Source organism: Fulmarus glacialis, unplaced genomic scaffold (genome assembly GCF_000690835.1).
Source record: "Fulmarus glacialis isolate BGI_N327 unplaced genomic scaffold, ASM69083v1 scaffold17576, whole genome shotgun sequence".
Classification (NCBI taxonomy): Eukaryota; Metazoa; Chordata; class Aves; order Procellariiformes; family Procellariidae; genus Fulmarus; species Fulmarus glacialis.
In genome coordinates, this window is record NW_009216391.1 from 2,823 (window position 1) to 26,494 (window position 23,672).

At 36.6% G+C, this 23,672-nt stretch overlaps 1 protein-coding gene across 1 annotated transcript; it reads left to right on the forward strand.

Moving 5' to 3' along the window:
• Positions 1-391: 391 nt before the first annotated feature.
• On the forward strand, positions 392-21,920 carry FAM120B (family with sequence similarity 120B). Its single transcript, XM_009579295.1, has 5 exons — positions 392-1,414; positions 4,692-4,872; positions 11,017-11,112; positions 17,521-17,693; positions 21,804-21,920. Exons 1-5 carry the CDS (start codon positions 395-397, stop codon positions 21,918-21,920), a joined length of 1,587 nt encoding a protein of 528 aa, XP_009577590.1. The 5' UTR covers positions 392-394.
• Positions 21,921-23,672: the final 1,752 nt, after the last annotated feature.

The window sequence follows — 23,672 nt, forward strand, 5'->3', positions numbered from 1 at the left end:
GCTAAAATGTTATAAAGCTTTTAATTACATCTATACTTGTTTCTCTAGCAATGCGTACTTTTCCATACTTTAAGCTATTAATCTGAAATTTTTAAAGTCGTATTTATGAAAACCTTTTGATATTTACAGTTTTCGCTGATTTAAAAAGCAGAAGTGGAAGGCAAAGTGAATGGGCATTTATGACCAGTTTGTTGATGGGAAGAAAACTGGTTCAAACTGTTTAAAGGCCAGGACAACACAACAAACTATCAGCAAAAGCAGAAAAATAACAGTTCCGTTTCCAAGCTGCTTTTTTTTTTGATTGTAGATTTTCATGACGTTTCTCAGTATTGCATTTTAGAATGTGGTTTTTATTTTTCTTCTTTCAGACTGCTGTGAGTTTCGGAGATCAGCCATGGGCATTAAAGGTTTGCAGGGATTTGTGTCCAGAGTTTGCCCTGATGCATGCAGAACGGTAGATCTGAGAGAAATGGCAGAAGAACATCGCATCAATCATCCTGATTTCCCGCCTGTTATCGTAGTAGATGCTATGAGTTGTGTTAGATACTGGTACACACCAGAATCCTGGGTGTGCGGTGGCCAGTGGCGGGAGTACCTTGCCATTTTAGAGGATTTTATTAAAGCTTTTATGGCAGCTGGTATCAAGTTGGTGTTTTACTTTGATGGAGTGGTAGAAGAGAAAAAGAGAGATGAGTGGATCAAACGGAGGTTGCAGAATAACAAGGAAATAGCCAGAATATTTCAGTTTATCAAGACTCACAGGAAACAACCAGGGAGAGGAATGTTCATTGTTCCTTCAGCTTTGCCTACTTTTACACGTTTTGCCCTGAAGTCGCTTGGTCAAAAAACAGTATGCACATTGCAAGAGGCAGACTTTGAGGTGGCTGCATATGGTTTGCAACATAACTGCATAGGAATTCTCGGGCAAGATAGTGACTATCTCATCTATAATACATGCCCCTACTTTTCCATTGAGAAGCTCCATTTGGACAGACTGGTCACTGTTATGTACTCTCGAGAAGATCTTTGCCGTGCGTTGGGTCTTAGTTTGACACACCTCCCTCTCTTTGCTTGCTTGCTTGGCAATGATGTTGTTCCAGAAAGCTTGTTGGAAGGCTTTTGGCATAAATGTTTAATCACCAGTCCCCACAAGAATAACAGCTACAACAGAAGGACAAACATACTTCTAGCTGTAGCAGATTACATCTCAAAAGTTCCATGCTCGTACAGCAGCCTGAAACACTTGGAAGAGATGCTACCTTTGGGGTCAGACAAGACATTACTTTACAGAGGAGTGGAATCCTATCTTTTGCCCGGGCAGCAGTCCCCATGGATTCCTCCCAACGTAACAAATTGCCAAATGTTCTCTCCTCAACAACAATCAGCCGTGTGTCAAGATAAGGAAATCTTTCAGGTACCTTGTTTTTTAAAGCTTAATGGTCACTTTATTGCTATGACTACGTAGGGGAAGTTGGTAATGAGTACACCGAACCTACTGATTTCAATTTGCTTGAGCAAAATCTTTTGTCTGTTGAGTACAGCCATGGTTAGGACTATTACGTGCATCATGATGAGGGCAGATGCAGCACATTTAATTAAAAGTGGTTCCTCCCTTTTTGAAGTGTCAGGCAGGTCAAATAATGGGGAGCGGCTCCTGTATAGGTCTGTAGCTGGGCGTAGAGATGTACATCCCATATATTGCATGATGTAATGACTTGCTTTTTGCTTTGAGAACCCACAGGTCAGCTACAGCTGGTTAGTGGTCTGCTTGGCTGTGCCTGGCACATGCAGTCAAGATATCAAAGGGAGCTGTGCTAAGAATGCAGAAATTGAAATTGCTCTTGTGGAGGAGATGAGGAAACCTCCTATAAATTTCATCATTTTTGGATCAGGTTAATTATCCTTCAGATTCGTTGTCCCTGAAGGAACCAAAAGCACTTTGAGTGGCTTGTTAATCCTTAAAGGGCAGGGCTGTACTAGCAAGTTTCACTTATGGCTTCCCACATGCACAGAGATGCGCTGGTGTTGGGGTGAGAAATGGTACATTGGGTCACCCTGAGAGATTAGATATATTAGCTAGGGTAGCCGGCCTGGCTAATAGAAAACTGAGTTTCCTTGGATCAGAGTTTATGCAATAGTAGTAAGTCTAGAGTAATTCCGTAAATTCATGGCAATTAAGATAACGTACTGAGATTTAATAAAAAAAAATCTATACGAGGTAGTGTATTTTAGACTCTATATTAGCCATCTGTTACTCCCTATTTTGTTCGGTACCTATAGACTTCAAATAGAGTGTCTTACTTTTTTGGTCTCTTACTTATCTTCAGCATTTTCTTTAAAACTATTTTTCTGTTTCCTCATATTACTCTAAAGTAATCCTATAATTTACATTTTTCTTTTCTAAAAAGACATTAAACCATTTAAAAACTACATTGTAACCTATGCAATGCTCATTTCAGCTAAACTGCAGATATATTTGGGTTTTTTAATTGACCACACGTAGATACAATACATGTCACTTTTGACTGTGGTAGTTAAATAGAAGATGTTATTTAAAAAAACCAACCACCCTACATCCTAATAAAGTGTTGAAAAATACTGTTTATGCTTGAAGTGCAAGGAAAAATTAGCCAGAATGTAATTATCTAGGTTGGATTATGGCCAGGACAATAGTGGTAATATCCTTCTCCTTAAAAGAATGTACCATGCGGTCTTTATGACAAGTGGTCATTATTTCTTGGCTAGATCTTTCATTTGAAGGGTTGCAGTTCTCTAGCGTCATGCTGAGCTACTGCTGTAATAAAATAATAATGTTTAGAAACTCCGTTGAAGAATGCCTCACTGTTGCTGCATAAATCCTATGTTAAGCCAGTCCGTGGGCCAAGGAAATTACAGTCAAGTTGTAGACATGTTAACTTGTCTTTTGTTTTTGTTACAGGTGTTTAAATATTTGTGTATGTAATGTGTGTGCTTTGCTTCATATTTTGAAACCCATATGTAGTTCTGCTTACCTTGCACAGAATCTGAACTGCACGTAAATGACATACACAGCTCAGTTCCAACCTTGAGGACATAGCCTCATGTTGCTGCTTCTCTCAGAAAAGAAGAGCGTAACTTTCTAGCTGACTGTAGGTGTAAATCAGAAATACTTTTCAAGATACAGCATTGAACACAGCAATACTTTTGAAATCAGCTTGTATTTTTTCAGTACATAAGGATGTGTAGATTATTGGCAAATTGAAAGAAACTACTATTTTCAAATTATCTCATATCTGTGACAGTGGTTTGTATGAAATAGTTCAATGCTTCATTCAAATCATGCTTAGAAATACTTAACTCTTTTTGTTTTATACAAAAGTAGATTTGAGGGATTACATTGTTTACGTATATTAGGAATACTGAAGCATTTCTTCCAGAGCAACCATTAATTTATTGCTATAAGAAAATGCTCTGTTGATTGGCGTTGTACACAGAAGCCTATCATTGATTTTATGTTCCTGTGAGAATTTCGTCTGAAAGTATGACATTTCAGTAGAATTAGTTTTGGTCAGTAATGACCCAGTGATTGACTGCAGCTTTGACCTGCTGAATTCCCAGGTTTGCAGATACTTGAATTCTGCAGAAATGGTGAATTTGGCTCTGGCCAGTGACCTGGTAATTCCCAGTGAAAGAGGCTGAGATAACTGCATGGAGGGCATAACCCAAATAATACAGATAGCGTGACACATGCAGGGATAATGCAGAGCAGGGAAACTTTAGTGCCTGCTCACCATACAGCATGGGTCCAGAAGAATTTATTAGTGGCACCCCATGGAAATAATTTGGTCTGCTCAGCTGTTTGAACATAATTTTGGTGTGAGGTTGTGAAGTAGAAAGTCTATCTGGCTCTGCACTTGGCCAGTCCAGGTTACAAGTGTTACTGGTTGAGGTTCTGCACTGCCTGAGAGCACCTTTGTTGCTTCTGCATCTAAGCTGCTCCAGACCAGTGGTCTCTGCTGGTACTGAGGCTGCGTGTAGCCAGCTGCTGTGGGCAGATGTATCTGCATCAAGTGTGTGGTTAATATGCGGCCTGGGTGATGCTGTGATTCTGCTTTTCAGCAACAGCCTGCAGACCTGGTTTTCCTCACTAAAGTAGGTTGTATTTCTTTTCTTGGGGAAGAGTTACTGCAAAGTAAAAGCGTGGTGAAGTTAAGTATCCTAATTTCACCACAATGTGAACTACACAAAGTCAGCTCAGGAAAGAAATGGAGCTGTCTTATGTAGTTCCTCTTGCAACAAAATTAAAAGTTTGGGGTTTGCTATGCCTTCACTCACTATTTAAAGAGGGAAGGTACGTTTTCAGATGACTAAAGGAGGGCAGCTCATTTTTCTATGTCTGAATTCGAATTAATTTTAAGAATAATTACTCTAAAAAACTGTCATTAAAACCCCTAAGTTTTAAGAATTCAAGGCGAGGCTACGAAAGGCAATGATGGGTTTCCTGGGGATTCCTGTCCACAAAAAGATAGATGTCTGAAAATATACTATACTGGTGTTACTTGAAAAAGCACTTGTTCCCTCCGTGGCCATTCCCTCCATTTCCACTAATAGAGAAAGTACTATTTCCTCAAACACTGAATACATTTTGTTACTTTTTGATTCTTCTTAATTTTGGAGATAATATTAGCCTTCTTCCTTCTTTGAACAAACAGTTAGCTAAAGAACAGCATATCCACTCTGAAAATTATACAATCTTCAATATCCTGAGTAATGGAGAGATTGAGTGCAGCAACTCTTTGGAAGATGAGTGTGATACAGAGATTCCTGGACAGGCACTTATCTATCGCCCTGCTCGTCAGCATATTTATTCTGTCTTGTTGGAACCTGGAAAAGGTAAGGATTAAACTACTTACACCATTATTCAAGTATACTTTCAATTTTGAAATATGAAATCTTGAATTCATTGTTTCAGTGGCTACATCAGCATGGCATTTAGGATAAAAACTGTGGGCAGCTGAAGTGTACTTAAGGAATCAAGAGAAAATGTGACAATGAAATTGCAGGTTTTCTACATACTGTTCAATTTTAGTGCCTTTAAAGAGATTTTTTAAAATTGGGTTTTTTTTCCTTGTTAAATGGGAAGTTGTGAAAGTTGCTAATGATCGAAAGATTGAGCAAAACAATGACATTTAGAAGATTTTTAAAGTTTGAGAGGATATGAAACCTTACGTTGCTTTGATAAGCGTAGCTCCTGATGAATTAGGGAGTTGCAATACACTTCTGCAAAACAGTAATGCAGTGTTAGAGTTTAACTTCTGTTGATTTTAAGTCCGCAATTTTAAGAACAGTGGATAGTCAAATATAGTTACCGCAGTAATAGAAATGCAAGTAGTCATGCCAGTGATTATTAGTTCTTTTATCAAAGTACAAGAAAATATGATTTCTTTATCCAGTGGTATAAACAAGATTATAGGTATAGGTATATATATCTGTGCCTCCATTCTTCTGCTTTAAGACAGAGAATTCTGTATTCACATCCTTGGACAAATTTTATGTTCTTAAGACTTTCCTTAGTTAAATATTATCTTTACAGTGTCTTTTAGGCAGTGAGTTGAAAATTAAAAATGTACTGAACTTTTACTCTTTTTAATATGTTGACTTCTCCTTGATAATCACTTTACATTTTATTGATGAAAGTGCACTGCCATCAAACCTAATATTCAGACCATGTGCTTAGAAAGGCACAGAAAGGTAATTAAGTACCTGACTTCCTTCAGCAACTAGAGGTTGAAGTTGTGCCATAATAGGAAAAAAAATAGGAAAAACTGAATCAGAGTTTACATAGTCATTTGGAGAGAGTAACAAAAATCTCAGCAGTAATCATGCACATCTGTCATTTGTCATTTTTCGGCCTACTGCTTCTAAATTTTGTAGACAATTATAACTTGGTTGAGTTTTGTTTATTCCTCTAAGCAGCAGGATATTCATTGATGTTTTCAGAAACACCCAGACCAAAACTTCTAATTAACAATTGTTGCTGCAAGATGGCAGGGTAGTAGGCAGATTTGCATTTGTGTTACACTGTTTGTACTACTCAGATGAAGAAGATTAGAATTGAAATAAAGAAACACTAATTTAGAATGTTATTGAAAATGAAATTTTAATGTGAAAGAGGTCTTCTCTTAAGAAAGTGATTTTAGAGTAAAACCACAGATAACATGTATTATTTGTTCTCAGTTCATGCTTCAAATTCCAGAGATAAATTTCTAAAGTAAATCATAGTGCACCCTCAATCCTTAACCCTTCCAGAAGGGTAGGTAGAGTGTGTCTGCATGAGCACCCCTATTAAATCTGTATTTTTAGTGCATGTATCTACCTCTAACTGCTTTAACCATGTCACTTCCTAGTAGTTCATGGGTTGGTTTTTTATTCCAGTGTATAGTTGCTTCTAGGTCAAGAGTGTAGATCATTAATCAGAGTCTGTATGGGAATTCATAAGTAAATGTCAGCATTATTTTTTATGAATTTGCTGCTAGACCTACAAGGAAGTTTTGTTCTTTACAAAGTAAGTAGAATCCTTTGCCACTTTCCCTCAGATGAGGTCAAGATGCCTGTTTTTTGTAATTCGATGAGGGATAGGATGGGAAGAAGTAACCTACATGGTATGTAGGTTGTAGTATAATGTAGAATTACTTTGGATTAGCATTAAAAAGGAGCTTAGTGGAACGAGTCAACCAATTAAATTAGTCCATGTGGAGTCTGCTGCCATTGTGATACAGTTGCTGATGTAGCTCTTTTGAAGCTAACTTGACTAACTCTATACAATGTTCCAGTTTGCAGTGGAGATGTATGTGTTAGTGATCTTTTTTACTGCTTAAGATCCCTCAATTACAAGATTCCTGTGTTGGAAACTGATGTCTTTGCAGTTTGCATATCTGCTTATTTACTGTTAAATAGGGCTAGCAAAACAACCAATATTTAGTAAAAGCAGCGATGACAGTTTTAGTAAGAACAGGTTAAAAATAATGTAAACTGTTTCCTCTACCCTGAAACAAGAAACTTAGTTTTGAATGTCTAGGTTGGGATTTCCAAGGGTGCCTAAGAGATCCAAGAATCCATAGGAGCTGGATGTTGTCATATCCTTTGAAATCACCCGGCTAGACCATGCCACTTTGCCTGAAGCCATAGTGTGATAAGCATTTCTTTTGCTGTCAGTGCCAGTTTAAGTAATTCTCTTGCACAGCCACTGATTTCAGTCCCTGTGCAACCTTTCAGTTGTGCTGGTGCAGCTGTTTGTGCAGCTGCGTGGTGGCCTAGTTTGAGAAACTGAAAATAGCCCCTCTCTCTCTTCCCTCCCTTTCTTGCAGTCAGGTAACTAACCTCGTTCTGTTTCCCCATCTGACTCTTTGTGTAGCCACAAGCAGCTGTGGCAAAACAGCCCGAGGGAATGCCAGGGAGTGGGAATGAGCAAATCAGTGGTTGCCTGAAAAAGTCAGCAGTGCTGCTGAAAGAATTGCTTATGAAGCTATCCCTTTGGCATGGTTTGGTATGCAATAAACATGTGTGTACCTTTTCTCACAGAAATGTTACTGGAATCACAGCCTTATTTTTGACCCTAACAAAATAAATAGGGGGTTGATGGTGATCCTGATAGCATGGCATTTGTTGCCTGTGTATTTTAAAGGTATCTTTATAATTAATTGAGCTATTTCTGATCGTTAAGTGGAATATTGCATATAGTAATATATAAATTGTCAACTTTTAGCATCTTTCCTAGAAAAAAAGTACTATTGTAAAAATTCAAGAAGGAGGGGACAATAACAGTAAATAATGTACCTTGATAGGCCAGCCAAGCTCTTTCTTTTGTGTGCAAAGAGTTCAGAACAAAGCCGGCAGGTTTTGGCACTAGCGCAGTCCATGGACGTACCTGCACCTGCGTGACTGTTACCAATTAGGAGGTTATGTAATGTAGCCTAAGCCCTGGCCAGCTCCTGGAAGTCCTGGCATCACTCCCAGTTCTAACATTAGCAGGTGAGACTGACCCTCACTTTGACACTGTCAAAACCAGTCCGCTGGCAGAATTTTTGCCAGTTATCACCAGTGACCACTCAGGAGGGCTGGCATTGTTGCAGGTGTAGAAGAGCACACATAACAGTGTTTCCAATTGTCTCGTGTTCTGGTGTTTTGCACATAGTTGAAATTTTCCTTAGGCTGCCTAAGCAGTGCTTCCACAGGTCATTCAGAATCTATTTAAACAAAGGAACTGCTATTTTTTTGAATTTCACTGGTGATATTCTGTATATGCACTGTGAGGAAAAAAGTTTAAAAAATTACTGTTTTTTTCCAGAGATATTTCCATGCAGGGAGGGTTGGCATTTAGTAATCATGTCTCCATTTTGTTCTTGGTACATTAATGTGCTGTCAGTTTGCAGGACCTTGCTTTCAGCTATATTTATTTGGCTACTTATGTGAACAGTAATATACTTCTGTTACTAATGGACTATAATAGTGAAAAGCACTCAGCTGATGCGGTGCTATGTCCTGTACTAACATTCACATACGTTAAAAGAACAAAACTAGAGGTTTCCTATTAACTTCTCTTTTTACTGTGCTTCAGCTCAATGGGTGATGTAAAAACAGTATTTGGAATTGAGAGACATTTTGATACGTTGTTCTGTGAGTTGTGGAATTCATAAAGAGTGACTCTCCCCACCAGCCTCCCCTCAGCAAAGCTTTTATATTTCCGTGCTTCTTCCTAGCATCCTCTTAACTTTTCCCGATGTCCTTCCAACTCCCTCCTCCAATATATGGTGTTCTCAAGTATGTTCCCTATTGCCTCCTGCTCTCCCCAAATCCCATCTACCTTTTTATTCACCTCTAGTTCTTCCATAGCTACTTATGTATTGATTTGCCATCCAGTGCATTGGGGTACAACAGGTAACTTGACTTTCCTGCCTTTCTTTCAGTTGGTGCCCTAATAGGATCCCTCTGTCAGCTGAGTCATCAGTTTCAAAAATGTTTAGGAATTTAATACATTTGGAATCTCTTCTCCTCTGTCAGATTTAGTTGAAACAGAGCAGTGCATCCATGAATTAATTATAAGACAGATGTCCTAATCGTATTAGGCTTGCTTCCTTAAGAAGCCAGGCTAAAATTTGGGAGTCTGAGTGAGCTGAATAGATTGAATAAAACAGAGTAATTTACATAATAAATCTTAAAACAGAATGCTAAAACATCAGAATGTTTCTGAAAGTGACTTTGGGATATTAAAATGGAGGATTTTGTTCATGAAATAGCATTATCATAGGCAATGATTTATAATCAAGATACGAGACTATTCAGCTACTGGAATGTGCAGTTTAAGGCTTTTTTTTTTTCCCCCAGTGTAGGCATTTTTCATTTTATTCTTAATGTCATCTGTTTTTGAACAGTGAAGCATGGCAAACCAGGTGTAATGCTGTCCCTCATAGTCCAGCTGTTGGTTCTTCAGTCCCTCACCTTTATTGGGAGTTTGTGCTGCAAGTCCATGTGTAAGGAAGGAAGAAGAAGCAGGGCTGTAAACAGATTTTGTCGTGTTCTTTCCCCCCTCTCTTACCCTGACACTAGAACTCCATCTGAGGAATTTCTGCCCTTGCACCATAGCACACTACTCATTCATTCATGCCAACAGTTGTTTGCAGCATTGAGCTATGAACGAGATAATGAAATTAATGTGACCAAACCTTTTGGGGTAGTGGAGGGAAGGGGAGTGTTGGAGAGATTTGTTTGGTTTGTTTTAAGGTAGGTGAAGTTTTTGATTACGGTTCATAATGCGGCACCAGAAATACTTGTGCAGTAAAGTGCAGGGTGATTGGAATTGATGATAAAAGGCAGGAATTTTTAAGAACAGTGGCTTCAGGACTGGGTGAGAGCTGAAAGGAATTAGAAATGCAATTCTGTGAAACTGGAAAGGGACAAGGGAAGGGAGGAAAAAAAAAAAAAGCTTTGAGATTTGCCTGGAAAAGATTTGAAAATATTATTCCAAGTGCCCAGGGCTAGCTAAAGCTGTTTACTTCATACAGTTTACCAGACTACAGAGAGTGGAAATTTAGGGCACTATGACATGGTTACTATAAGCAAAATCTGGGCAGAATGCAGAAGCACCATTTATAACAACGATAACGATTCTAGGTTTTTTTTATGAAGACTCACATTGGAATGATTACGAGCTGACTATTGGCAATCGGATAGACTGCATTTCAAAAATTCTTAAATGCTTGAGTTTTTTCTAAGGGTATTTTCATTTGTTTTGTTTTGTTTTTTTTAAAGCATCAAGTAGTTATATGCACAATTCAAGTAGTGAAATTTTTTATTTAAGAGGCACCCTACTCTTTACTGCAGGGCGGGGCAGAGTTGGGGTTAGCGGGTAGGAAGCCACTTGAGCTATTATGCTTAAAAAATCCCTTTATACTAGATAAAAGGTCTGGAACAATGGGCTGTAAAAGCTCTGCATCTGACGGTGGGATGACTCCATTGCTGTCAGCTTTCAAATAGCCATCAAGGCCTCCTTATAAAGATTTTGTCTCAAACTGACACAGGAAATGTCAGGGCAAGTTGGGAGGAGAATCATATTAACGCCTGCCTGCATGTGTGGCAATGTGACAGCCCTGAGAGACTGAGGTAGCTCATGTAGGTCCCTAAGCTATGCCAGATGCCTCCACAGCTTCCTGAACTGCCTTGGAATGGGAAGGCCTAAAATTGGCTGAAAGCCATTTTAGAATGCTTTCCACAGAGTCTTGTACTTACATTTTTGGCTTCAGTTCCCAACTCCAAACTCATGTTTGTAAGTACATAATTCAAACTCTCTTCATTTGTTCTGATGATTTGTCATAAAGATACTAAAACTAATTTTTCTTCTTTTGCTTTAAAGAAGCTAAGCAAACAAGTCATTATGAAGTGCCTTCTATTACTTTAGAATCCTGATCACCACTGCTTCCAACTTCTACACTAGTGTCAGTACTTGCATTTGACTTACTGATCCAATTCTGTCTTTTTTAGATGGAGCCTATCCTTTGGTAAAAGAGTGGTTTGTCTATTTTGGAAATCCTCTCCAGCAGCCAGAGCTGATACGACCTGTACAACCTTCTATTCCAGGTAGAATAAAAATGTGTTTAAATCTGAACTGAAATAATGATATCACTAAAATCAGGTTAGACATATCACATGTTTGATATGGAATCCAAAATGACTGTGGAGCTAAAGTAGAAATGCTGCATACCTGTAATTGCTTTAGATTACCCTGTATAATTATAATAGGATTCAGCTTTGAGCTACATGTTATTACTATGTCTTGTTAAACCCAGTGCTATTTCAAGCATCAGTTCTAAAATGCAAACAGTTTCTTAGAGGTTCTAAATACTGCTCTGAGGCCAGGATAAGTTGTGTGGAGGGCCATATTAAAATTCTTCTATTAGGCTGTTTGAGAGAATGTGTTAACGAGACTGGCAGAGAATATAAAAAAGGGCCATTTTTAGATCACCTGTGACAACCCAAAAAGAGAATCCAGCTTTCAATAAAAAAATAATTAGGCTATCTGTTTCTGTGAAGCTATTTCTACTGTCTTAAGCATCAAGTGTTTTGTGTGTTTTTATCTTTTGTCCTTAGGTAAAGGACACATTCGTGAACACTCTTAGTGAAATTAGTGTTGTGAGGAATGTGTTACATTTATGAGGAAGTATCATATACTTTAGTAAAAAGATTGGGCACTGTATATGTCACTCGTCTCTTTATCACTAAGTTGTATCATGCAATACAAGTTTAGGATAGGAAGTAAACAATGTACTGTACCAATTTTGTTATTTCAGAGGGAAAATTGTTCTAATTGTTCATTTGTCTATGCTATTGTAGTTGTAACCTATCTATCTTTACTCTCACAGCTCGCTCTCTCTCTGTCTAGTCATCTGCTATCATGTGGATCAGGAGCTCAGAGTTTTTTTAGTCTTTCATGTGAAATTAAGTAGTTCCGTTGATATACAATACCATTGATAACCTTGCTAAGAAAAATTATTATCTACTCGACTTTTTGAGAGTAATTACCAGCACTTCTTCCCTCTGTACCCAGAGCTTTCTGTAGCAGTCCTTGTTCTGATCTCGTCTAAATCCAGATTCAGAAGAAGCTGAAATACGTGCACTTTTTTTTTTATTGTTGTTAGGGATTGCTTTAGAACCTACTTGTTTTTGATTTGCTAGGGTTATAGTAAATTTTCTTTTAAGGTATCCTAAGATTGTACGTTTATCTTCATATTTGAAACTCGTATATTTAATGAGAGTCTTCAAATTAAGGATGAAGGAAAAACAGTTGCTCTTTAGATACTAGCCTTTTCAAAATCATTTTGAAGAGAACTGTTTGGAAAGAAATGAGTTACATAGGCAAACCAAACAAGGTTTCATTTGATATACGGTAGCTTCACTGTCCAGTACCCCTGATATAATATTAGGAGAGTGATTATCTAATTGACTTGATGATAGCACAAAATTACTGTGAAATTTTCCAAATGGATATGAATATGGAGGGTAAAAATCGATCGGTCTGTCCTGTACAACTGTTTTATTTTGGCATACAATGGTCTGGGACCATGCATTTGTAAAACAAGCAAACAAAACTCAACGAAGTATAAACCATACCTACGTAGTTACATTTCAGTTTGCATGGCAAATATATGGTATTTACTGTTTGAAATTTTCCTTCCCAGATAGTATAGTACCTCCCTCCCTTTCTGGAGAGGAATCCACTTAATCTCCTGTACTCTGGTTCTACTGCTCTGCAAACGTGCTACACATAGAACCCACCTTCATGATGACAATAAACAGGATTTAAAATCTCTGTGTTTGTTCGTTTATAGCAACCACATAAGAGGAGTTTATAAAAACAGCATCTTCTCAGCCATAATCTTTACTAACTCAGTAATGAAAGGCTGTTCAAACAGACTATTAAAAAAGGGGAGGAGGACTTCTAGTGTTTATTTTTAGTGCTCTGTTGTCATTCCTTCAGCGAACAAATATTTTTCTAAAATTTTTGCAGTCCATATTTGTATGCCTTACATTCGCTCATGCATCTTTTATTTTCCACAGCATGACTTTCTAATTCACCAAATAAGGTTCTCAACAGCGCATCACATTTTTCAGACAGGGATCATATTTAGAGCTAAATTTAAAGATGTTGTTATAGGAAGTTAGAGTTCAAAGCTGTCAATCAAGATCAAGTTACTCAAAGATGAGAAAAAACCTTATCAGAAACTCTTTGAAAAATCACAGGTGCAATTAATCTGGGAAGGTTCTTTGGTTTATCTTTTTTGGAAAAATAACCTCATCATCACAACTACTTTAGAAGTGTACTGAGAATATATGGGAAATCCTGACTCTATTGAATTTGATTTAGATTAAAAAGTGTGAAGAAAGAATATTTGATACTAACCTTGAACTGTAATGCGCATAACCATAAATATTTTAAATTTTGCATTGCTCTTAAAAAAAAAAAGTAGAATCCCCACTGATTTTTTGTGTGTGTATAAAACAGCAGAACTGTCTTTCATCTAAAAAGCTTGCAGGTGATAGATTGAATGTTAGCTTTCTTTTAAGACAAAATATCAAATCCTAGAGGCTGTAAGATGATCGCTTAAAATATATTTAAAATATAGTGTGTATTATATATATGTATTTTTCTTGAGAGACAGTCTTCTGAATTAGCCTCTGTGCTTGCTCGCGTTCTCTGTCTTTCTTTCTTCCTTCTGGAATGTTTCTTTTCAGTTGAATGAATGTGATCGTGATGTTTACCACATATTGACAGAGCAGCACTTAAATTGCTAAAAAATGTCTCTGAGAAATGAATTTTGTTAGAAGATCTGTGATCCAAGAAAATACTGTTTAACATCCATATCTTGTGAACATAGCTGATCTATTTGATATGTATGCAGTTTATATGGAACAGAGGAAGTTTTAGAGTCTTTACTGGAAATGTATGGATTCTGCTTTTCATTTTATTTCTGAAAATGTGTAGGATGTTGTAGCTTCATACCACAGGAGTTTGGATGAACTTTCAGTACTCTAATCATTGCATCTTACAAGAATATGTCACGAATATGCTTATGTTCAAAATGCTTCTCTGGAATGCTTCTTTAATGGTCAGATTTAATTGGCATTTGGGTTTATGGCATCTTTAAAATTGGCCACAGTTGTTCACAAGCTAATGTTGAATGTTCCTAGCAAGTACATTTTTATAAACTTATTTTTATTGCTCAGTATTTACATGAGCATGTAAAATGATGAAGTGTTAAAGTTCTATTACTGGTGTTATAAAATTTCAATAGTCATTACTTCAAATACACATGAACAGTTAATATTATTAATACATTTATATCTATATACACAATGATGACATGTTTTAAGTTGGTATGAATGTGAGGATCACCTTTGTATAAGCCTTGAGTTCAAGGATGTCATAGTGTTGATGCATTCCATGACTTTTGCATGCATTGCATATTCATAAATCAGTTATTGAAGTTCAAACAAATGAAATAATTATTTATGTATTCCCTTGAAGTTCTCTTGTTTATCATGATGCTTTCTATATGACAATGTCTTTAAATGTGTGAGTGAAAAGGAAAAAGGAAAAAAAATAATTCAATCAATGCTTTTTCTCTTAACTTGTTGATTGTCCATTTTTGTTTAGGCAAGTAGTACCTCTTGACCTCCATGCAGGTCTTTGTGATGCTCTTCTTGGAGTTCCCAAGGACTGCAGTTTACATAGTACTGAATACGTTTTTCACACAGTTTTATGCATGTTAAGAATAACCATAAGCATATGCAGTGTTTGAGTATCTCTCTGTAATTCATAGGAACTTGTGGTTCCTATGACCCCAGTAGGATAGATAATTTTCTCATGACTAAGCTTTACAGTAAAGATGTATCAGTTATATATATCTAAGTATGTTTTGTTCTGTTTCCCTTTTGTTACTCAGTTTTGCATTTTTTTAAGTTTAATTTAGTAAATATTTAGATGTGTTCAGAAAGTAAAATATTTCTCCTCCCTATCCAAGTAAATTTCTCTCTTTCAGGAATGTTTTCTGATGGCTGTAAAGTATGTAGTGAAGATGTAACTAGAGCAGAGAACAGTTTTGGGGGTCTACTGTATATGAATCTTAGGTCTGTTGCTGACTGTATGCATGATGGGAGAGTCATTAAACTTCAGTGTATTTGTTTCTTTGTTTTACTTATCTTTCATTTAAGGGTTAATATAATGGATCGCTCTGGGGTATTATATGGAATTTCACTACTTGTAGAAGAGATCCTTTCAGAAAAATAACGCTTTTCATTGGTATGTTCCAAAAGGAGATAGCGTCAAGTTTTCTTTCCCAGAGTAAATAACTCGTAATTCATCAGTACCTCTTTTTCCCAGGCGCAAGTAGATGTTATTTCTGAAAGTAAAGAAACTGTTTATGGAAGAGATGTCTTGAATTTTTTGTTGAGCTCTCTCAATATAGATATGTAATCTTGATTATTGATGTATTTCATGGTTTTACTCTGAAGAAAGAAGGATTTCTATTATTAGGTATATCCCTGGATGCAATTAATTTTAAAAAACTGTACAGATGGAAAGAGTACTTTTCTTTAACTGATTTTTGGCGTATCTCTTCATATGCAGCTGATTGGGAACCTTCTGGAAGGCAGAAACCATCAAAGCTATTTGAGTTTACCCATGTAAAAATTGTCTCACACATAAAAGTTGCTTAGCCTTGGTAGGAAAAGTTGGCTTTATTCTGGTTTTATGCATGTTATCTTTGCTTTTCTTCCCGGAAGTCAGTCTCTGCTGTTCTTTTTTTTCTTAAGGCAGCAATTACCAGTATCAAAACCAGTAATCTGAGTCTTATTGTGCTGTCTGTACTGGCCTGCTCACTGGCAGTATTTGTGTTATCACTAACCTGCATTTCCAACTCCAATCAAGCAACTGGTATTTTTTCTTAGTATATGTATTTCCCTAAAGTTAGAAACTTGCAGATTGTATGATGGTAGTTCTTTACATGGTTAAAACTTCTGATTGCAGAGTTAGTGTTAAAAATAGTAAAAGAAACATCCATCAGGGAGATGAATAAAGAAAATACTGATTTCTCTTCTAGTTTCTCCCTCTCCAAAGAATTAGTACCGTTTGGTTAATGGGCTTTCTTTGTTAAATAAACATCGTCTATGTAGATTTCAGCACCTTGTCACTTTAACCATTTATTATCACCAAGTGTTCCTAACTGGACTACAGCTGCTGCATGTCACACAAAAAAGAAGAGTTGTTACCAAACGTAGCTTAATTAATGAGTCCACCTTTACAATTCACACCAGGTTTTATTTAACTACAGAAGCAGCAGTACTTTATGGGAGGATTCTGTCTTTAATTGGGATTCTTAGGCATAACCAGTTAGCGGTTCTGTTATTTCACGTGCCTTAGTGTTTATTTTGATAATGGATTAAATGTAATTTAAACGGGGAGCAAATTTTACATTAGTTCACACGTGTCACAACTTGGGAGATGGCAACATGGGGTAAATATTAAGGATTTAGAGACCAGGGTGAATGATACTATAGAAAGTGTGGAAAGATACATTATACATAACTGATGACAGTTCTTTTGTGTGTGTTTGCAACAGTGTTTCATACAGTAGCTTAGGGAGTGCAAAATACCAGGTAGCCTTGATTTTTGTTCCCAAACTGGAACCTACTGCAGAGGAGTTATACCAGCAGAGTGTTTTGTGGAGAATGCATGTTTGCCAGCAAATGGCATAGGTGACCAGTTTGTTCATTAAAACAGGTGATTATAAGGGAAGCAATGCGAGGATCCTTCAAGGACCCTGATATGCTAGCTCTAGGAGAGAGAGAAGAAACAGATATGATTGTTTTCTGCAGAATCACTATTTTATGATGAAGCAAACCTCATTTAATGCTGTGGATCCCCAAGGGAAAGCACACACTTGCAGGCAAACTTTGTTCTTGCAGAGGGTAAAAGCCTGATGTCTCAAACTTGTCTATGTTGTTGTAACAATTGAATTCATAGAATCGTAGAATCATTAAGGTTGGAAAAGACCTCTAAGATCATTGAGTCCAACCATCAACGCAACGTCACCATGCCCACTAAACCATGTCCCTAAGCACCTCATCTACATGTCTTAAATACTTCCAGGAATGGTGACTCAACCACTTCCCTGTGCAGCCTGTTCCAATGTTTAACCACTCTTTCAGTAAAGAAATTTTTCCTAATGTCCAATCTAAACCTCCCTTGGTGCAACTTGAGGCCATTTCAGTCCACTCTGCTTAAACATGCCTGTATTCAATACAATTTGTTTAAATTACAGGCCTTAATTTTTTTTTTCAAATGCCAAGTTTTGTCAAACACATTTTATTTTCAACTCTGTAGTCCTTGCAAGTGCCAAGAGCAGATCAGTTGTTTCTTTTCAGATTGTAATGAGGTGGGCATGTTTTATCTTGTTGCTGCCAAGATAAAATAATGGATTTCTTTTGTAGGTGGAACACCTAATTTGAAAACACTGTGGTTTGCCAAAGGACCTGACGTGGAAAAGCAACGGTATAATACATTTCTGGCATGCTTTCACCTTCAGGATGGGATGGAAGAGCTCCAAGCTCTAGAAGCACCTGTTGCAGCATTCTGCTGCTTGCTGGCCTATCTTATGATGCAGGTAACTGGAACAGTTGCTTTTTCTTCAGCTGTCAACCGTGATAGATATGATTGACTAATAAACTGTTTCTTGCTAGCTGTTAAACTGTTTCTTGCTGGATTTTTCACTTAATCTTTACTGTAGACATAGTTGATCAAATATAATAGTACTGCATTACAGTATTTTTAATTACGCCATTTAACATGCTTCATCCTGTTCAAGAAACACTTGAGGTTTTTTAGTAGTTAATCATAACTCTCTCATGCCCATGACAAAGCCCCTTGGGCAGTTTAACAGAGAGAGTATAAACTGAGGGATTTCCCCCACTTTTTGGGACCTGTTTGCAAATTAAAGCTTCTCTTTTTGTGTTTCCTTTGTGTCATCAAAAGAAGACATTCCCTCAGGTGACTATGCAGACTGTGCAAACAGACAATATAAATATTTAGTCAGCTCTCACTACTTTTTCACACCATCTTGTCAATCTACTCAGTTTCAAGCCAGAACTGAGGATACAGCTCTTCTCATTAAATTCTGAGTGATAAGTGATCATTAGGTAACAGTTCTGTTATAATTCCAAACATTTGGCAGCGTGGAGACTACCTTAATTGTAATAAAAAGGAACACAAGATTAAATGCAATATTGCTTCATTATTTACATTTCTCTTAGGTATTTAATATATTGTCTGTACTTGCCACCTTTCAAGTGCTGATCTCACAGGCAGATTTTCCTCTCTAAGGATGAGAAAATTATAATGCCTTTATCTAATCTGATAAGCTCTGTTGCACTTTTACTTGAACTGAACTGCATTTTGTCTTTTGTTTTGCTTTTTCAGACTTCCTCCATAACAGATTTATACTGGTGTATGATACATGAAAACAAGTTCTCCCTGACTTTTCCTTTCTTTTTCCTTCATACGTGTTTGTTCAAACTTAGATGATGCATTGAGGAAGTACATATGGGAATTACACAAATGATCCGTATAGCTCTTTTTTTTTCTTTAATTTTTGTATAGCAGAATATAAATGGAAAGTTTTTTGAAGATGAAACTCATTAAACATCATTTCATACCTTGTGGTTTCAATTCAGCAAGATACATATCATGTACTTAGCTTTAAACATACTTTAAGTGTTTTTCATATTTGGATACGAAATCACCATTTCGTTTATTTATCTGTTTTCACTGTTCCACTTACTTATTCTGCTATCCTGTACACCCTTTCATAGCATGATTACTAAATTATTTGAGAAGGGTTTCTTTAGTGGGATTAAGAAGAGGAGTAACAGGACAGAAGACCTACAGAAGTGTGGATTTACTGAGCCTTGATCACAGCATATTAATAAAATGAAAAAAAAAATGCTTATTAGGGATATGGTTTTCAGAACTTATTATCCAATGGCTAATGTTAAAAACAGAGATGAAAACAGTTTTGCAGCTCATGCTTTCCACAAGAATAATGGCAGAGAGATCATGCAAAGCGCTTAGTTTGATGGAAGGTTTTTCATCGCAGTGCCAGTTTCTCAGCACCTGTCCCGTTTTCCTGATTCTCTTCTGCCCTGAGTTGCACTGATACACTCTACCCTGTGAACCAGACTAGGGAATTGATTTGGATTGAAATGTTTTTCATTTCTGAGTTGTTTTAAACTTTGGTTAGTTCTCTGACACTGTCCATTTGTTTTCTTGGGGTGTTTGAGAGGAAAACATGAGAGCACGAGTGTCAGTAACCATGCTTTGAGCTGGCCATACTGCTTCCATTTGTTTTATAGCTGAGAAAACAATGCGTGTCTAATTGTGGCCTAATGCTTGTCTTTACTTTACACTTTAGTCATATATTTATATTAGAGAGGGAAGGTGGATTGTTACCCCAAAGGTGATTTAAGTTGAGCAATTGTAGGTTGCCTTGAAGCAGGCTAACATCATTTCCTTCAGCTCATATGAGGGAGAAATAAACTTCTTAAAAATTTTGTTACTTACCATTTAATTTAACTTAAAACTTAGTTTTTGCAGGAACCAGCATACTGACCAACCCGTCTGGCTTCCTCAAAATTTATGTGCAAGTATTTAGTGAAAACTTTAGACACATTTTTTTTTTAAAGTGAGAAAAAAATTCTGATAAGCAAATCTTAACTGTATAAAGAAAATGTCAATTTGAAGAGTAATCTTTTCAGTGAGGGTACTTTTCAAATATCCTCCAAATTAAGAACAAAAATAGTGAAAAAAATACAAAATAATAGGTCTGTCTTTAAAGTTAGGGAAAGGAGTGAATGAGTTCAAATAAACTGTGGAGCCTCCAAAGAAAGGGGAAATTTCTCTTTCAAGCTCTTACAGTTTTGGAAGAAATCTGACAATGGAAGTGTGATAACTCACCAAGTTCAGTTACTGAATAAAGTATTTCTCTAAAGAAGTGTTTTGACATTTGTAAGCATTTTGGCTGATCTGCCCTGTTGGGGGCATTTCCTTGCTGTTGTACTTGCAAGCAATCTTTGACTTACTTTTCTTAGGACAAAATTTTACAAGTATTAAGAATTGTTTTGTAGATGAAAGTCACTTTTTCTGTTACTGCAATGTATAAAATGTGCAGGTTTAGTAAACCTCTCGTTGCCATCTACACAAAGGTGACACCTGACATACAGGGTAAAGTAGGGCCGTTATCAGATCCTAGCAGCCAGGTGGAGTTAATGAATACCAAGGAGCATTTTGAAAGCTTGAAACTTTTCTGATACCCCTCGCATTCTTGTGCTTTATGCAAGTTTTAAGAGAGTCATAGAGGGCAAAGTATTTTACAGTGGGATAAGCAGCAAGGCCTGATTTAAAAAAAAAAAAAAAGAAATTCTCAGTAGTGGTTGGGTAATTTTTATCTTGAGGAGGAAAGAATGGATTACCTCTCCTAAGCAAATAAATGAATGAACTAATTATAGATGGCTTCTTAGTGTTTTTTTTCGTTTTCTATTGATTTACATCAATACTTTTTTGTTAATTTTTCTCTCCTTCATTTTTTCTGTCACTTTTTGATTTTTAATAGCCTGAATAGAAACTCTTAACAGATTGAAATCGGATATGCACAACATTCCCTGAAAATCAAGCTGTTAAAAGAAAGGCAATGCAGAGTTTTAGGCAGCCTTTTAACTGTACGGTAAGCCCACAATGCACATTTCCACACTTTGCAAGAGAAACCTTGCCTCGAGTTCCAGTTGATAAAGAATTGTAATGCTTTATGGATCTCACTTAGAGCCCTCTTTATAGCCTCAACATTTGTAACAGATATTTGGTCTTGGTGCACATGTATAATCTATAGCGTTCTTATAAGAGGAAGCAAGTGATCAGAACTGGACTGGTGCTGTCAGGGAATCAGCCCAGCTGGTCTAGAGGCGCTGTCTTTCTCCTCAGGTGACCACGTGCCTCTGTACAATCTCAGAATACTTTTTCACAACAGTAAATGCCCCCATTCTCCCTTTTCTGATAGAAGTATTAGAGTGAACTTTTACATGAATTTAGAATTTTCCTTTATGTTTGCCCACCTGAACATTTTAGATTTAGTTTTTATATAGTTTTGAGTTCTTCCCACTTCAATATGTAACCTAAAAAACTAAAAGTATCCAAATATGTTTTATTAAATCCTGAAATTTAGCTTAAAACAGGTAATTGAAATATTTTAGATTATTTTTAAAGTTTCCAGCAGATAACCATGTAAGTATTTGAAAGAAATCCTAAAGGTCATCACATCTGTGGCTCATTGAGGTGGTTTTTATTCTGGGTCTTGATTATAAAGCAATTTATATTTTTTTTAAATCTCATTTTTTTACTATGTTTAGTGTTACGGAGATGAAGAAATTTCCTGTTATTAAGAAACTCCAAGGAAAGAGGAGAAGGGAATACATGAAGGGTGGGCATTTTGTTTGGTGTGGAAATCCATGTATATACACTATACATGGGTATTGGGGTATGCACTTCATTCAAGTTGTGAAAGTAAGTATTTTGTTCCCTTTAAGTGTCTTTTCCTAGACAATGCATTCATGGTGGTCATAACTTCATGAGGTCATGAATTTAAGTTTGCTTGAGCAAGAGGAGCCTATTTTCAGAAAGTTCCTCTTTAGAGCCTTCAGTTAATGTGTTATTTTTTCATCTGTTTTAGGTCAGTAGCCTCTCTCTGGAGGACTTAAATGCATTTGTGGCACTCATTCTCTGCCTCAAAGGGAAGTCAGCTGCTCAACTGGCAGGTTTGCAGGTATGGACTGGAATAATTGAGTAACATAAAATGTTCATGGTAACTTTGGGATAAATATTTTTTGGGAAAATTCTTCTGCATTAAGTTTTTTCAGATACAGGAACTGAGGGTCATGGTAAGTGTACAGTAAATATATATATAATGTGCTACAGTTCATGTGAATACTTACATTTGTTAATCACGTAAAAAACCATAAAATAGAAAGGACATTCTCTAGTGGTTGCAGTCCTAGGAGTGAGTGAATTAGTTTCAGGTTTCTTCCTGACTTGTCTTCCAGACTTCCAGCTGATGGAAAATTTGTAATGGTGAATCCTGTCTTGCAACATTGCTTCATTCTTTTTTCCTGAGGAGGATGGTGTTTTGAGATATAAGCTGTATGAAAATCGCTACATTAACTAAAGTTTGATATTACTACTTGTGGGAGAACATAAACATAACATAAACCTAACCAGAAAAAATGTCTTGTTACCTAATGTGGCCCACTGTAGGGAAGACCTTTTGGATCACTGTATTTTGTAATTATTCAGGAGTTCTTTTTAAAATTTTTATATACTCTGTGCAAATCTGGCTTTTTTCTTTCCTATCTTCTTGAATCCACTTGTGGAAAAGCAGGTTCCTAGATGGTTATTACAGTAGAACCATCTAAATAGTTCTTCTTGCGCATCTAATTATACAAGAGTATTTTCAATCTCATAGCTTGAGATTGCATTCAAAGTATTAGCAGTGTACAGCACAGACTGCACATGTCAATGGCTATTTGAGTTGTGGGTTTACTTAAAAGTAAGGGGGAAAGGGTTAGAAATGGTTGGAACCTTAATGTGTCTTCACTCTGAAAATCTTACTTACATTTCCAATAAATTCTCTGTTACTTTGAACAGTCCATGTTAGAGTTTTAAAAGTACTTTTTGCTCATAGCAAGGTAAATTAACCACTCCTGTTACTATCCATTGGTTTCTAGTGCACGGGGACCAAAATAACAAAACCAGTGTGATTCCAGTTTCATTATTTGATTCGTTATAACAGATGAAGACCGCCCTCCTATCGATTTTTTTCCGAATTCATCACAAATTTGTTCTGCTGCTGATCGAGTGTTAGATCTGTGTAAAAAAAATGAAGCAATGAGATGATGGCAATATGGAAAATAGCAAAAATGTAGGATTTATTTCTGTCAAAGACATTATTGCATATAATGTTGCAGTTAACATTGAGAGTATCATTATTTTACCAAGTCCGTTGTGGCAGTCATTCAGTAAAAGCATAAAGGAAGCCAAGCATAATCAGGAAGTGTTGAAACAATTTGTTTATAGGTGCACTTACAGGTGCTATTATGTAAGTTTCTAAAGTGCTTGGAAGTTTACTCTGTTTGAATTAGATGTCTTTGTGTGATTCATTTGTGTTGTGGTTCTATGAACTTATACATCTGAGTGTTGCATCCAAACACGTAATATTAATCAATGTATACTTCTTATCAGCAGTCATTCTACTAATTCAAAGTTGTTCACAAAATTTTGTAACTTTCCCACAAAGCTTACAGCAGATCAGATATTGTCTGCTCTTCTACTGTTGACATAAAAGTGCGTGACTCATGAAGCTGGTCTTACACTGCATCACTCTATGAAGCAGACAGTATGTTGTTGGAATTGACTTATGCATGCTATGGGCAGGTACTTTCCAAAGTTACATCACTCTGCTGCTTATGTAAGCGCTTCATGCACTGATGCATAATGCCTCCTGCTGTGCTAAAAAACAACAAAAGATTCATATAATGCAGTTGAA